The 15,652-nt window shown below is 39.0% G+C and overlaps 1 protein-coding gene across 1 annotated transcript in view; it reads right to left on the bottom strand.

Moving 5' to 3' along the window:
- The window catches only part of ank2a (ankyrin 2a, neuronal), a 108,479-nt gene that overhangs the window by 23,914 nt on the left and 68,913 nt on the right, over positions 1 to 15,652 (bottom strand). The window contains exons 38-42 of the mRNA XM_037698283.1: positions 6,353 to 6,430; positions 6,035 to 6,166; positions 4,662 to 4,802; positions 4,375 to 4,585; positions 2,852 to 2,930 (exon numbers count right to left, since the gene is read on the bottom strand). Coding sequence (XP_037554211.1) covers positions 2,852 to 2,930; positions 4,375 to 4,585; positions 4,662 to 4,802; positions 6,035 to 6,166; positions 6,353 to 6,430 — 641 coding nt within the window. The remainder of the gene's footprint in view (positions 1 to 2,851; positions 2,931 to 4,374; positions 4,586 to 4,661; positions 4,803 to 6,034; positions 6,167 to 6,352; positions 6,431 to 15,652) is intronic.

The following is a 15,652-nucleotide window of genomic DNA, read 5'->3' as shown; positions in this document are numbered from 1 at the left end:
GAGGAACAGGTGAGTCAGGAGACAAGGGCCTAAGGTCTCCTTCAGAATCCAATGTCTCAGGAGATAAAGATCTTACATCATATAGCCAGTCTTCCATCAAGGTAGAACTACTTATTTTTTCCAATTGCAAAGAAGTCAATGGTTCTTGCACCGCAATTGAGCTCAAGCTCGACAAAGGCTCAGTTGGCTTTTCACGAGTCATACCTCGCACCACATCAGCATATGTAAGCATTCTTGTTGTACTCGGTATTGTTGACGAAGTTACAGAATTACCTGAGTTTTTAAACTCAGTCACTAATGGAATATTAGATGGGTATTCTGCTTTTATGTTAAACATCTGGTTCATTTTTCTTGTACCTGCCAATTCAACTTTTGTGCTATTTTGTGTTATTAAGTCACTTTCTGACAATAAAGTAACATCGTTTGAAAATTTCAAAATGTATTTTGGTCGTTCACGCAACTTGAAAACCATTGCTTTAGGTACTTGTTTTAAAATATGTGATGTTTCTTTAGAAATGTTTTGTTGCTTATTACCTATGTACAAGCTTGTTTGAGATGTGTCTTCATTCCAATGCAATTGAGTAGTTTTTTCTTTTAATCCTGCTTGAGTTTTACTAGCTGAATTGTTATCTTGCTGTTCCAGTGAAACATTTCCAGAAGATTTTGGTCCAAGTTTTGAATACCAATAGCTCATGTAATTGTCAGTAATTTTCATTTTTGGTTTGGGAATTGAAATTTCTCCTGTTCTAAATATTTCGTGTTTTTCTTCATTATTGCCACAGGTTGAATCTTCACTATGTTTTATGTCTGACCGTTTAAAAGTTTTTGCAACTGAATCTGGGGGTTTTGCTTCAATTCTTTGTCCAGCAGACACCTTTGAATTTGTCATATCCATGCATTTTTCAATTGCCCATTTATTAGCAGATACAGTGGAAGCATTCATGAAGTTTGGTTCAAACTCCATTTCTTGAACACATTCAAGAAATGGAGTCTGAGCCATTTTTGGAACACATTCATTGACCTGATAATTTGAAGCTGAAAATTCTGGTGGAAAACAGCCTCTCGTTGTTCCAAATCCAAGTGAAGTAGAACCATAATCAGAATCACTAAATTCTTTAGTTAAAGGGCCCTTTGAATACACGTGGTCATTTGAAACCACAATATGATCATCAGACATTTTTACTGGTGATGTTAGATCATCTCCAGAATAGAGTAAAAAATAATCACAGCACTGACTCCTTAGTTGGGAGCGAGATGGTTCTGAGTAAAGGAGGTCAAGAAATGAAAAGCTGCACTGAGAGGATTGAGATTCAGGTGAGAATGGTCGGGAATCCCTCGCTGATTCATGAGAAACTGTCATCAAGTTAGGTGAGAAGTTTCCTCTTTCAGGAGAAAAATCGTCAGTTTCTAATCTCACAGGTGAGAAAGCTTTGCTTTTTCTGTCAATGTTTGCAACTTCAGGTACAGTTTCATGAAGCTCTGGTTGTTGATAGTCAGGCGACATTGAATTATACAGATCCCATGACTCAAAGGACTCTGACCAATAGGGAGTTTGAATTATAGGTTTGGTAAAATCTTTTGCACCAATCTGTTGCGAATGTGCATATGACAGATAGGTGTGGGATTTATTATCAGTGTAATCTGATGCAACTACAGGTGAACTATAGTTGTAAGACAATGAAGAACATGCATGACTGTCTTCCAGTACATTTAAAAATTCTGTTGGTAGAACCCATTTTTCACCTATTGGAGAGTCTGGTGACATTGCCCTATAATCACTAAGTGACATGACAGATTCAGGAGATGCCAGTCTAGGTGTATAACTGTGTGTTGTCCATGTTTCTGCAGGGAAGAGGTGCTTCTCACTAAATGGTGAAAATGAGCCATACTGCTCCTCAGGCAGCAAAGAATCAGGGGTCAAAGGGCAATAATCTAGAAAAGTGGAAGGTGACGTTTCAACAATTTGAAGGCTTTCTTGTGGTATGAGTTGGGTGGAAAAGCCTGAAGGGGCAATCTTTGGTTCAGAGAGGTAAGATGTCCTTGCCTCAGTTAGAACATTGTTGCTGTCTGGATTTAGACACCAATTAGAGTACCTATCAGCTGAGTCACAACCCAAATGAGAAAAGGCCCTGTCTGTAACACCATGCTGTAAAATAGTAATATCATCTGGTTTCCTCATGCTGCATTTAGCTGCACCAATAGTGGAGTCACTTAACAGTGACTCATCATTGTTGTCAATGAAGGGCATATCTTTCAGATACCACTCTAGCACGTGGGTTTTTATTTTTTCTTCTTTGCTTGGCTTCAAAGGTGTGAATCCCACATCCACATCTGAAACATGTTCAGTTTTGTCCTGATCACAAGGATATTTGCAGAACTGGGCTGAGACCTCACGAGGACCCCTCTGAGAGTGCCAGCTTTTGTTAATTACATCTGTGTCATCTTTAGTTACGACCAGAGTTGGCTGATGATCATCTGGTGCCATAGCTGATAAAGTTGGATCGTAGAAGCATCTTATCATGGTTTTGGCTGGTTGAAGACCTGTACTGATGAACTCATCACAAAGTTCACTGAAGTCAGTTTCAGCTTTATCTGACTCAGACAAGCTCTGGGTGAAGTCTCTAATAAATATGAATGAGTCTAACATCAGAGCTTCAGGTGACTGGCCTTGATCTTCAGAACCATACAGCTTCAATTCTAAGGTTTGGCTGCAGTCATCTTTGACTGGAGGGCCACCTTGAGGGAACTTGATGCACACTTGGCCATCAGCACTGCTGGGAATTTGCTGCTGTTTCACCTGAGCTGCTTGGATCCCCAATGCTGCTTCGTTTGTACTGAATAGAGTACTTACTTGCTCATCTGAGATGTTGTGGTTTGCAGGTTCTTGTGTTTGTACATCTTCAGAGGTCCACAAGTTGGGGTTCAGTTCACTACAGAAAAAAACACAACAAAGTAAAAAAAATCCATTCAATGCAGAGTCTCTAGTAAATCAACAGAGCAAACACATCAAGAAATGAGCAGCAGTTTGAAGGGGCCAATATTTTGGAAACACTGACCACCAAATAACACCTCTTTGTTTTTCTGATATAACATCCCAGTTTTGAAAAATTTGGGAAGTTGTGTAAACTATATGTTAAAACAGAATGAAAAAATTTCCAAAACCCACAAACCCACATTTTATTCAAAATAGAACATAAAAAATATTTCAGATATTGAAACTAACTGAAATTATTTAAACATTTGTTGAAAATAGATAATTTTGAATTTTATGGCAGCAGTACATTTCAGTAAAGTTGGGTCAATGGCCAGAAAAGACTGTAAATGTAAGTGGTATGAAAAAGTAACAGATAGAGTAGCATCTTGCAACAAATTACCCTAGTTTAAATAGGTCTCCCAGGATGGGATTATTAAAAAGTCTGTCCATCTGTTCTATGACATTTGGTTTCAAGTTTATGTGCATGATGCTTTTACTCTTACTATGCAGTCAGATTTTACAATTTATGTACAAGTTCAATAAATGGAAAACTAAAAAAAAAACAAATTAAAGGCCCAGCATTCCTTGAATGCATGCATATTTCCTATTTCTTTTCATGCCAGAGTTTTAGACTAAGATCATCTAACATTGAAAAAGAACATTTTGAGCCTTTTTGTAACATTGAAAATAATACTGAGTGATGTTGAGTGACATTGAGAGATCATGCACAATATGTTGAACTCAAATATTATATTATACAGTATTATATTATATATTACATATTATCCATCCATCCATCCATTTTCTTTACCCGCTTATTCCATTTTGGGTCACGGGGGTCGCTGGTGCCCATGTCCAGCAATCACTGTGCGAGGGGCGGGGGACACCCTGGACAGGTCGCAAGTCCATCACAGGGCCACATAGAGACAAACGAGACAAACAACCATTCACTCTCTCACTCACACCTAGGGACAATTTAGAGTTACCAATCAGCCTAACATGCATGTTTTTGGTCTGTGGGAGGAAACCGGAGCACCCGGAGAAAACCCACGCATGCATGGAGAGAACATGCAAACTCCACCCAGAAAGGCCCCTGGACCGGGGTGTGAACCAAGGACCTGCTCGCTGAGAGGCAGCAGCTCTACCAGTTGCGCCACCGTGCTGCCCATATCATATTATATCATATTATATTATATTATATTAATTACATTATAATATATTATATTACTGTTTATCACAAGGCTGCATCCTGTATCTGTATTTGGTATAAAAACTTTGGATATTGACAGACATCATGAAGTTTACAGACATTCAATGTTACTCTGTATGTAGTTTTCAGCTATTATTACACTGCTGAGCTATGCAGCAGAGTCAAGAATAAAGTTAAACAAGTCATTTACTGTGGGATCTCAAGCTCCTCCAACAGGTCTCCATGCATGCTCTCTGAGTGGATTTGTCCTGCAGGCTCTGCCCATGAAGGAATATCCAGTAGGGAAGCAACTGAGAGGTCTTCTTCAGAAACAGCTGGAGGTGGTCTGCGGTCAGACTCAACCCTCTTCACATTTCTTGGGCTGTCTGTATCCTCCTGCACTGAAGAAAGGGCTACTGAGACTGAAAAACAGACAGTAAATTAGAGCACAAGGAGAAAGCCTGGTGTTAGACAGAACAGACAAAAAGTTTTTAATACCTTCGCTGTGATCCAGCGTCTTTTCTATCTCTGCATACGTCCGAGATGTTTGTTCTTGAATGGACTTGTTCATCTGAGTTTCAATAAGATGGACTATATCCATGCGGTTTATCTTGGTTAGCCTCTTAATCAGACAGTCCTCTGTGGAAGTCAAAATAACTTCAGTTAAACACAACACATATTTCAGACTAAATATATTATTCCATTGGCTGTATTCATTAAAATTGTTTAACAATTTGAGGCTATATATGCAATAATATAATTTTATTTGTTTATTTGAGAAGCATCATGAGCAATCTAATAATAATAAATGTGTAATACAATTACCTATTTTCCTTATGTGCATACATTTAAAATAGTTATACTGTATTTTCCGGCGTATAAGCCGCAGCTTTTTTGCATAGATTTGTCAGTCCTGCAACTTATATGCCGAAGCGACTTATATACCTTTTTCTATATACATAACACAATTTTTGACTGATGCTTTAAATTTTGAAGAACTGTAACAGTGACTCCTCCCATGCCTGCTCGCTTCACTCAGCTGGTGCAGGCGGAGAAACGCTGGAGAGCTCATGGCTCCAGTCATGGTAGATGGATGACTGGATGGATGGTGCTGCCTTGCCCAGGTGAAATAAAGCTGTTTTGACCATTAAATAAACGCATAATAAACGTGACGGGTCAGTGGTGATGCATAATAAATGCAACTTATATGCCAAAGTGACTTATATGTTTTTTTCCATTTCATAATGTTTTTTTTTTTTTGGACTCATGCAACTTATACTCCGGGGCGTCTTATACGCTGAAAAACATAGTATGTATAATATATATATTATTGTTTTTTTTAACCTAAGAATAATAATTTATTTTCAGTCACACTGTTTCTTTTTACAGCCATTCTATGTGTAAAACTCCAATGTTTGTATAACATTCCAGAAAGTAAATACCTGCTATATTAGTAGCATTTTACAATATATACTGGGGTTTGTAATTTATGCTGCAAGACATTAATTTATCCTAAACATTAGACCTTGAAAAAGCTTTTCAAATAAAACTGCAGTGTCCAAAACTGTATAATACATGATCTTGCTCATAAGTGTGATGGTGTTTTTAAAAAGGAGGGTGCTCTAGAAAAAAATCAACTGAGGAAATTATAAAATTGTTCAAAGTATTTGATCAATTATGATCCCAAAACATTACAGAGAAGGCAGTGGAAAACAGACTGCATATATCAAATGAAAAAGAACACTTTAATTAGCAAACATGGCTTTCATTGTGAACACATCAAGAAGATTTTTCTGATTTGTGAAGAAATCAAAACACAGCGACTGCAGATGTAGCCCAAAGTCCTTTGCAAGCATAAGGTGTGAAATTACCTGTGGCATGTTTGCCTTCCCTTTCGACCCAGCGTTGTAGCAGAGCATGGCTCTGTTCTTGTAGAGAATTAGGATTTTCTGTTCTCACTTGTTGAATATCATCTTCACCAAACTCCAGTTCTCGAGCCAGTTCTAGAGTGATAAATAAAGCAAGGCTTAATGAAACAAAACACTATGTAGTGTGTTTGTTGTTAGAATGAAGATAAAACATTTTAGATAGTTTTGCTCTTTAACAAGTGGACCTAAACAAGTGCAGTATATGTTGCTTTTACCTAAGTTACATGCAAAATAAAAAAAGTAAATCATGTGACAGCGTACCAGTCCAGCTGAAGCCAAGAAGATCAGCAATGATTGCTAATGTCTCCTCTTTTCTGTCAGCATCATCCTGCCAGTCAGCTACAAAAAAACACCATCATAATAAACCGAACCAAGATAAAATTTAACTTCATCTTTGCCTGTTCATTATGTACCACTTATTTTTAATTGCAGATTAATTTTATGTAAGGCATACTTAAATTTGAATGGTATTGAAGACTCTATGCTATAGGCTGTAAACTAAGAGAGGATATGTGATGCCTATGGATGATAACAAAGGCTGGATTTGAGTGGACCTGATTTGCTTAGGTACTGTGTTCACAACACACACAACATGCTTTTTAATCATTAGTGTAAGTAATATTGTTATTGTGCTGGTTAATATGCAATTAATTGATAATATTAGTAAAGATGGATTATTTGATAGTTGTAATTCAGGCAGTCAGTACCAAAGTTTTCCATTTCTTTAAGTAAAATGGCTATTCAATATTGAGATTATCGACACAAACTTACACAAAACAGTAATTTACTAAAATTTTAAACCCATTAACCCTCATGCAAACATATGGACATTATATATACAAAAAAGTACAAGATGAGACAAAGCAATATCAAACATCAACACAACAAAAATGAGTAATGGTAAGACTGTTCTTTGAAAGGGGAAAATTTATTTATTTTTTGCTAAAGAAAGACGAGAGTGCAAAAAGCCATTGTAGGTCCAGCCATACCTGGTGTACATTCTGGAGTCTGATCTTCAACGATTCTCTGCATCTGGGTTTCCACTATGTCATCCCAAGCAGGCCTGGATACAAACACGTCCTCTGTTCCGCAAGATGGGTGCACAGCAGGCAACTGACTGCCATCAGAATCAGAACTATGTGAGGCTGGGATGTCATATGTAAAGATAACCGAATCTGGACTCATGTGACTTGCGCTGCTCATATCATCAGTCTCCAAAGAAGATCTAACAGATGTTTCTACAGTGTCAGAGAGTTGGATGTCTGTTTTTAGGGAAGAGCATGAAGGAATCATATCAACTGACAGTTTCTCTTGCACTGTGGCTATAATTTTGTAGGGTGGGATGTTAGACATGTTAGAGGGTTGGCTACTCTCAGAGTAACTCCTAGCTTCTTTATTAATTGGCTTACTTGCTTTGCTAGCCTCAGATATACTTCTACGATTGAAGGTTGAGATTTTTTCTGTTTTTCTACAGACCTGAGCAGGTTCTAATATCTGTGAATCTTTCCCTGATCTTTGGTTTGTAATTCTGGAGTCTGGTTTGATTGCCAGGGTTGTGGGTGAATCCTGATTATATGCTAGATTATCAGCCTTTGCTGCTGGCAAGATCATTTCTATGACTGAGCACTGGTCTTCATCTTCCTCAAACTCATCATCATCTGAAGAGGAGGAGTTTGAAAAACTGTTCTTTTCTGAGCACATCAAATGGCCAGCTGCTGACGTGTCTGACTGAAGATCAGCTATTGTGGAATTCAGATAGTCTAGCCTGAGGCTGTCAAGACTTTCAGATTCAGTTTGAACGTGGATGAGACTCTTTAAAGAACTGGGAGAAGTGCTGCAGATGTCTGTAAGGCCACAGAGATCTTTTATAAGTAGTTTCTCATGATCTGACCTGTTGAAAGAGGTTTCAAGAAGTCCACATTTGGGGTTAATAATTACAACACTGTTATCTTGAGTTAGCTGTGACTTAGGGGCTCCTTGACTGGTTGAATCTGAGGTGTGATCACTGTTCTGTAACATTAAAGAGTTTGCTCTGGCTTCTTCAATTGCTTCTGGGATGACTTCATCAACTGGGTGCTCTCCAATATGAAAAAACTCATATCCTTCCTCTTCATCCAAAGTTCTTCTTGTCATGTCAATGGCTCCACCTCTGGTCATTTCAAACAGCTTCCCCTCTTGAAACTGGAATGGATTAGGGCTTCTCTCATCACCTGGTGCCTGAGATTGTGTTTTTTCAGCTGTTTTTTGGACCTCTGCAGAACCAAGATGCATTAGTTCCTCAGTCCCAGCCTGTGACTTGATGACTAGATTATTGTAACTCTTATTGTCTGTCACATCTTTTTCTGCTTGTGGCTGGCTGACAAACACAGAACCTTTAGCCAGTGGTGACTCAACAGTTTTCTTACGTTGTGAACATTGCTCCTCTGTCACAGAGGAAGGAAAATCTGGGTCTGCTTGCTTTTCTGCTAACAGGGGCACAGAAACATCTTCATCTTCATCAGCTTCCTTTATGGGACTTTCAGACTGAGAAGTTCCAAACTCAAACTGAATTTCTGTCTTCTCCTCAATGCATGCACCAACAGTTTCCTTTTGAGGCTCTTGAGTGCTTTCTGCTGCCTTCTTTTCGGAACAGATCTGTAGTGCGTCTTGTGTGGAAGGCCGTTCAAGTGGACTAAATGGCAGATCTATCTTGTCACCCTTATAATCACCTGTCTCGTAGAGTGAAGTGGCATCTAAAAGTTTGTCACTCTGCATTTTGGACTCCTGATCCATTTCTTCAAATGTTTTTATTTTTACAGCTATTTTAAACATCTCCTCCTCTGGCGTAAATTGTTTATTGATGGCATCATTTTCATCATCAATATTGTCAACAGAATCTTGCCTGATGAGTGTGTGCTGACTCACATTTGAGCACACATTGTCAGTAACTCTGTCTGTGGAGTGGGGGGAATACATGCCCATTTGAGTGATCTCGCTGTTAGTTACTTGCTTTTTCTCTTCATATTCATCTGTGTAATTTTTTTTGTCATAATCAAAACATGCTTTGAGCTGGGAAGCATAATCTTCATACACAGCTGTTCTAAATGGCATCTGAAGCTCTGACTCCTTTAATTCAGTGGGACTCCCTTCAAGGGAGTCTTGACATGGAGATTCCTTGGTAGGACTTGGTTCGATGGAATCTGGGGATTTATTTGAAGATCTATCATCAATAACAGGACTTGTTTCCAATGAATCACGATGACATGATTCTTTATCTGAATCATCATACCGTTCAATGTCAAGGTTCTCTAAATTAGCTGGACGTTGTGTTGCACTATATGCACTTGAAAGTTGTGACAAATCATGTATTTTGAGAAGTGAATGTGAAGCATCTACAATGGCATCTCCATGATCAGTTTTATCATAGTCCATTGTTGAAAATGACTTTGCAATGTCCATAGTCCATTCAGTAGATTCAGTAAAATGTTTTGCTGATTTTGGTGAGGTGCTTGGCACTCTCACCTCAAATAAGTTTCGCTCATTTTCATCAGAGTATCTTAGGTCTCTGTTTTCTTTTGCCTCAGTTGTATGAATATATTTTGTCAATCTTGTTTCTTTGCAGGTCTCACAGGCTAGATCCTCTTCTGAATGGATTTGTTTTGTGACTGGTCTTTTTTGGAGATATTTATCTAGATCACTACTGAGATGTGACAACATGCCTGACATGTTTTTCTTAGTTGTAAATGGTTGTTTGAGTGCCTGTCCATCAATGAAAATTTCCCGGAATGGAGTTTCTGATACTGAAGTTGGCATTTGTTCTATAACTCCTACTGCAACAGTTTGAAAGTTGACCTCTTCCCCCTCCTCAGTCTCTGAAGAGTTACTTTCCAGTTTAATTTCTTGATAGCTTTCAAAAACTTGACCCACACCTGGATGACTTTGCTTTTCAACTGGTTTTCCTTGGCTATATTCCTCAAGGTCACTACTGAGATGTGACAGCATGCCAGTCAGGTTCTTCTCTATCACTGACTGCTGTGGCTCTACCTGTCTCTCGATGCCAACTTCCTGAAATGGGGTCTCTGAAATTGAGCTAGATGTTTTTTCTTCTTGTTGTATATTGTGAGTGTGCAGGTTTGCCTCTGCTCCCATTTCATCTCCAGACCTGTCACTTGACAGTTTCATTTCTTTGCAGCTCTCATGGACTAATTCCACCTCTGAATGGCTTTGTATAATTTCTGGTCTTTCTTTGAGATATTTCTCAAGGTCACTACTGAGATGTGATAACATTCCTGACATATTATTCTCAGTTGTAGATGGTGGTCGAACTGCCTGTCTCTGAATATAAACTTGTTGGAATGAATTCTCTAAAACTGAGCTTGTTTCTTGTTCTGTGACTTTTACTTCATCAGTCTGCATACTTTGTTTTGGGTCTTCTACCACACTGTTGGCCAGTTTGACTTCTGTACGGCTCTCATAGACAAGATCCTCCTCTGAGTGGCTTTGTTTTGTGACTGGTATCTCTTTAAGATATAACCCAAGATCACTACTGATATGTGACAACATACTTGGCATGTTCTTCTCTGTCACTGGATGTTGTGGTCTCTTAATGTAAACTTGTTCAAATGGAGTCTCTGAAACTGGACTTGGTGTTTGTTCTTCAGTTTGTCTTTGACCAATCTGCAGGTTTCCCTTTGCATCCAACTTTTCCTCTAAATCATCTCTCGCAACTACCATTTCTTTGCAGCTTTCTTGAACTAGATCCTCCTCTGAGTAGCTTTGTTTTGTGACTTGTCTCTCTTTAAGATATAATCCAAGGTCACTACTGAGATGTGACAGCATACCTGACATGTTCTTCTCAGCCACTGGCAGTTGTGGTCTCTTGATGTAAACTTGTTTGAATGAGGTTTCTGAAATTGGACTTGGTGTTTGTTCTTCCACTTGTTTTTTATCAGTCTGCACATTTCCCTCTGCACCTCTCCTGTCCTCTAATGTAGCACTTGCAAGTACAGTTTCTTTGAAGCTCTCATGGACTAGATCCTCTTCAGATTGGCTTTGCATTTTCATAGGTCTTTCTTTGACATATTCATCTAGGTCACTACTGAGATGTGACAACATGCCTGACATGTTCTTCTCAGTTTTAGACTGGTTTTGGTGTATCTGTCTTTCAGTGTAAACTTGTTGGAATGGAATCTCTGATACTGAAATTATTGTTTGTTCTTTATCACCAAATAGATCAGTCTGCAATTTTACCTCTGTCTTAATATTGTCCTTTGAAGAGATTCTTGCCAATTTGAATTCTTGACAGCTCTTGTCCTCTGAAGGACTAAGTTTTGTGACAGCTTCTTCTATGTGGAATTTCTCAAGATCACCACTGAGATGTGACAAGACAGACATGTTTTTCTCAGTTGTAGATGGCTGTTCAAGTGTTTGTCTCTCAATGTAACCTTGTTGGAATGAAGTCCGTGAAACTAAATTGAGTTTATTTTCTGTGAGTCCCACTCCATCAGTCTGAAGGCTTTCATTTGTTTCTTCCTCCATCTTTTCTGCTACATTATCTCTGGCCAGTATAACTCCTATGCAGATCTCAGTGACTGCGCCCTCCTCTGAATGGCTTTGTTTTATGACTGGTCTCTCTTTGAGAAATTCCTCAAGGCTGCTACTGAGATGTGACAACATGCCAGACATGTTCTTCTCAGTTGCTGGCTGTTGAGGTCTCTCAATGTAAACTTGTTCAAATGGAATCTCTGAAACTGGACTTGGTGTTTGTTCTTCAATTTGTCTTTGACCAATCTGCAAGTTTCCCTTTGCAACTCTCTTGTCCTCTAATTTAGCACTGGTGAGTACTGTTTCTTTGCAGCTCTCATGGACTAGATCCTCTTCTGATTGGCTTGGTTTAACGACTGGTCTTTCTTTGAGATATTCATCAAGGTCACTACTGAGATGTGACAACATGCCTGATATGTACTTCTCAGTTAAATATTGGTTTTGGTGTTCCTGTCTCTCAATATAAGCTTGTTGGAATGGAGTCTCCAAAACTGAACTTTGTTCTAGTTGCTCAGCTGCATCAGTCTGAGGGCTTTTGTTTGACTTTTCCTCCATTGTGTCTTCTACATTATCACTTGAAATGATAACCTCTTTGCAGCTCTCTTGAACTAGATCCTCCTCTGAATTACTTTGCTTTGTCACTGGTCTTTCTTTGAAATTATCATCTAGGTCACTGCTGAGATGTGACAACATGCCTGACATGTCCTTAGCAGTTATAGACTGTTGTGAGTGTACCTGTCTTCCAACATAAAGTTGTTTGAAGGATGTTTCCAAAACTAATCTTGATGATTGTTTTTCAAATCCTGCTACATCAGTCTGCATATTTCCTTCTGCTTCTACACTTGATAGTATCATTTCTTTGCAGCTCTCATGGACAAGATCCTCCACTAAAGGGCTTTGTTTGGCCTCTGGTCTTTCTTTGAAATAGTCATCTAGATTACTGCTAAGATGTGAAAACATCCCTGACATGTTCTTCTCAGTTTTAGATTGATGCACCTTTCTCTCAATGCAAACTTCCTGGAATGGAGTCTCCAATACCAAACTTTGATTTTTTTCTTCTTCAACTTCAGTCAGTGTCTGTTGTTGTGTCTCTTCACTTAGGTCATCTTCTTTTTCAGTGCTGGAGAATTTATGACTGTTTATGCTAATATTTTGTTCAAATTTGTCCAGTGATGCCTCAAATGAAGTCCTTTTCTCTACCAGCTCCTTCATATGGAAATCTCTATTCAAAGAAGCAATGTTGTTCTTATCTTCCTCACCTTCTTTTATGTTTTTTTGAAGTACTGACTTTGCATAGTCCATTTTCTCTGTTATGTCACTTTCTCCTCCTTTTCGCTTTTCATCATCTTGTTTTGGTTGACAAGTAATGGGTATATCTTTGTGTCGATCTGAGTCATTAATGACTGACAAGTCTGTCGACAAATCTTCCACTGTTTTAGATCGGTCTTCTTTCAGTTTACTCAAAGCCTTTTCTTCTGTCCCCCTAACCACATTTTCCTCAAACACTGACACTTTATTTTTATCAGACATTGATGAGGGGACTTCTTCATTGATTTTCCTTTCCTGTTCCAACATCTTGTGAAAACCCATTTCTGCTGTAGACGCCTGTTGAGATATTTTCTTTTCTACCTGCTTTCTTTGAAGTGGTGGCTCATTGATTTTGGTGTCTGTGTATTCAATATTACACATTGCCTCATCCTGTAAAGATGTGCTACACTTTTCATCTTTACTTACAGTGTAAGTAAACATGTCATTGGTTTTTTGGTGGGTTGTTGTGAGTCCTTCAGATTTTTCAACCTCCTCTGAGCTGGAGCAAGAAGTTCTCATTTCAGCATCTGAGGATTCAGCCAGCCCTTCATGCTTGAGACTGTCGGCACTGCCAGGACTTATGTCTCTCTCAAAACATGGACTGTGGATTAAAACTTGATTTGTGTCAAAATCATCAGCCAAGACTCCCTCCTCAGATGTTAGCCGCTGATAGATGCCATCTGCAGCTGCTGGTCTTTGCCTGTACAGCTGATATTCTGGACTATCCTCCAACTCAGCTTTTATGTCAGCACTGAAGTCCTCAGAAGGTCTGCGATCAGGACTGATCTGAATTTCATCAAATGAACTCCTAAAAGTGCTTAAGAAAGATCCTCCCAACTGCATACCACCTGGGCTCTTGTCTGATGTTTCTGTCTCTTGTTTTTCAGGGTTAACCTTTCTATCATCAAAGTGAATCCAGGCAGTTTGTTGTTCTGTTCCTCTGCAATAAGTTATGTCTGAACTTTGCAGAAATTCATCAACCCCTTCGGCCTTTATGCTCACAGCTTGCATTTTTAAACATGGTGTTTCATCTGTGTTACAATCATTTTGCATTTGGGCCTTTGTAACCACAAGGTGCTTAGATCTCTGGATTTCTCCAGGGCCAACAGATTCAAGCAGTTCAGTTTGAGTTTTCCAAGAGCCCTGTGCAGTCTGGAATGTTTTCATGAGGTCCTCGACAGACAAAGAGGATTTCTCTGGCTCCCCTCGTCCAAAGCTATCAGGTACAGGATCCCCTTGATTTGTATCAGTGGACAAAATTTTCTTTTCCACAGAGGAACCATCATAAATGGTCAGAGATCCATCAAAATCTGTTTTGGCAAAATGTGCTTTTTGATCGTCTAAGTTTGTGTGGTCATGAATGATTAAATCTTCTCTTGAAGTCAGAATTGTGAGGCTCTGAGCTCCATCTTGTGATTTTAGCTCTTGTGGAGAAATTTGTTCAGGTGTCTTCATTTCTTCAGGAGACTTGGATTCAGAAATCAGTGAGGAAATACATGGGGCGATGGCTTTTTGCGGCACAATTTCTTGAATGTCCTGCCCAGCTTGGAACAATTTCATTCGCTCTTTAACAGACACAGCCTTCTTTTCTGGCAACTCAATCTCTTTAAACTCATCGTCAGTGTTATAATTTATAATATCATACTGAACTGTGTCTGAAAACTTGACTGTCTTTCCAGTGGGAGGTCTTTCTGAAATTGATTGTTTTTCTTCAGCATAATTTCTTTCACTAAAGCTTGTTTTGCCAAAATCTTTAACGCCACACTGCTGATGGAAAATTATGGAGCTTTTTGTTTGGATCTTTGATTCTGGCTCATGTGTAGAACTCTGTTCAGTCTCTTGGGTCATTTCAGAACCTAGTGAGTCAGTTACCATGGTTTCAACATGAGAAGGAGGTGGTGCTTTGTGTTCAAAAAGCCCAGATTTACATTTTGATGGGTCCTGCCCTGTTTGGAATGCCTTCATCAGCTCAGTCACGGACATAGTCTCCTCTAATCTTTCTGTCTGAGATCTTGGGGATTTAGGGGACTTGGGGACACTTGGAAGTTCTGGCATGACTTCCTCTATCCTTTCTGTGATTATAGAAGATTGCGTCTCATTTGTTAGACCTTTAGTATGGTTTTGCAATTCTTCTTGCTCAACTTTGGTCTGTAAACTTTTAACTCTGCTCTTTATAGATCCTATAGGTGTCTCAATGACAAGAGGTGAAACTGGAGGCTCCAGGACTGATTTTTGGATCTCTTGTTCAAAGTTCTGTCTCTCATTCTTATCTTCTTGGGTCTGTAAATCAGTAACACTTTCCTTGATAGACCCTATGGATGTCTCAGTACTTTGAGGAAAAACAGAAGTTTCCACAATTGATTTTCGCATTTCTTTCTGTTCAACTTTTTGTGTCTCCTCCTGCTCAAATTTGGACTGCAAAGCTCTAACTCTTTCTTTTATAGACCCCACAGGTGTTTCAATAACTAGAGGTGAAGTTGGAGGTTCAACAACTGATTTTTGAATCTTGTCCTGTCCACTTTTGGACTGTACAGCTTCTAATTTTTCTTCTATAGATCCTATGGGAGTCACAGTAGGAAGGTGAGAAACTGGATGTTCCACAGCAGATCTTTGCATTTCTTTCTGTTCAACTTTTTGTGTCTCATCCTCTTCACTTTTAATCTGTAACGCTCTAACTCTTTCTTTTATGGACCCCATGGGTGTCTCTGTAACAAGAAAAGAAGCTGGGGG

The sequence above is a fragment of the Nematolebias whitei genome, chromosome 3, assembly GCF_014905685.2.
Source record: "Nematolebias whitei isolate Nwh7 chromosome 3, NemWhi1, whole genome shotgun sequence".
Lineage (NCBI taxonomy): Eukaryota > Metazoa > Chordata > Actinopteri > Cyprinodontiformes > Rivulidae > Nematolebias > Nematolebias whitei.
This window is presented reverse-complemented; position numbering and strand designations above follow the sequence as displayed.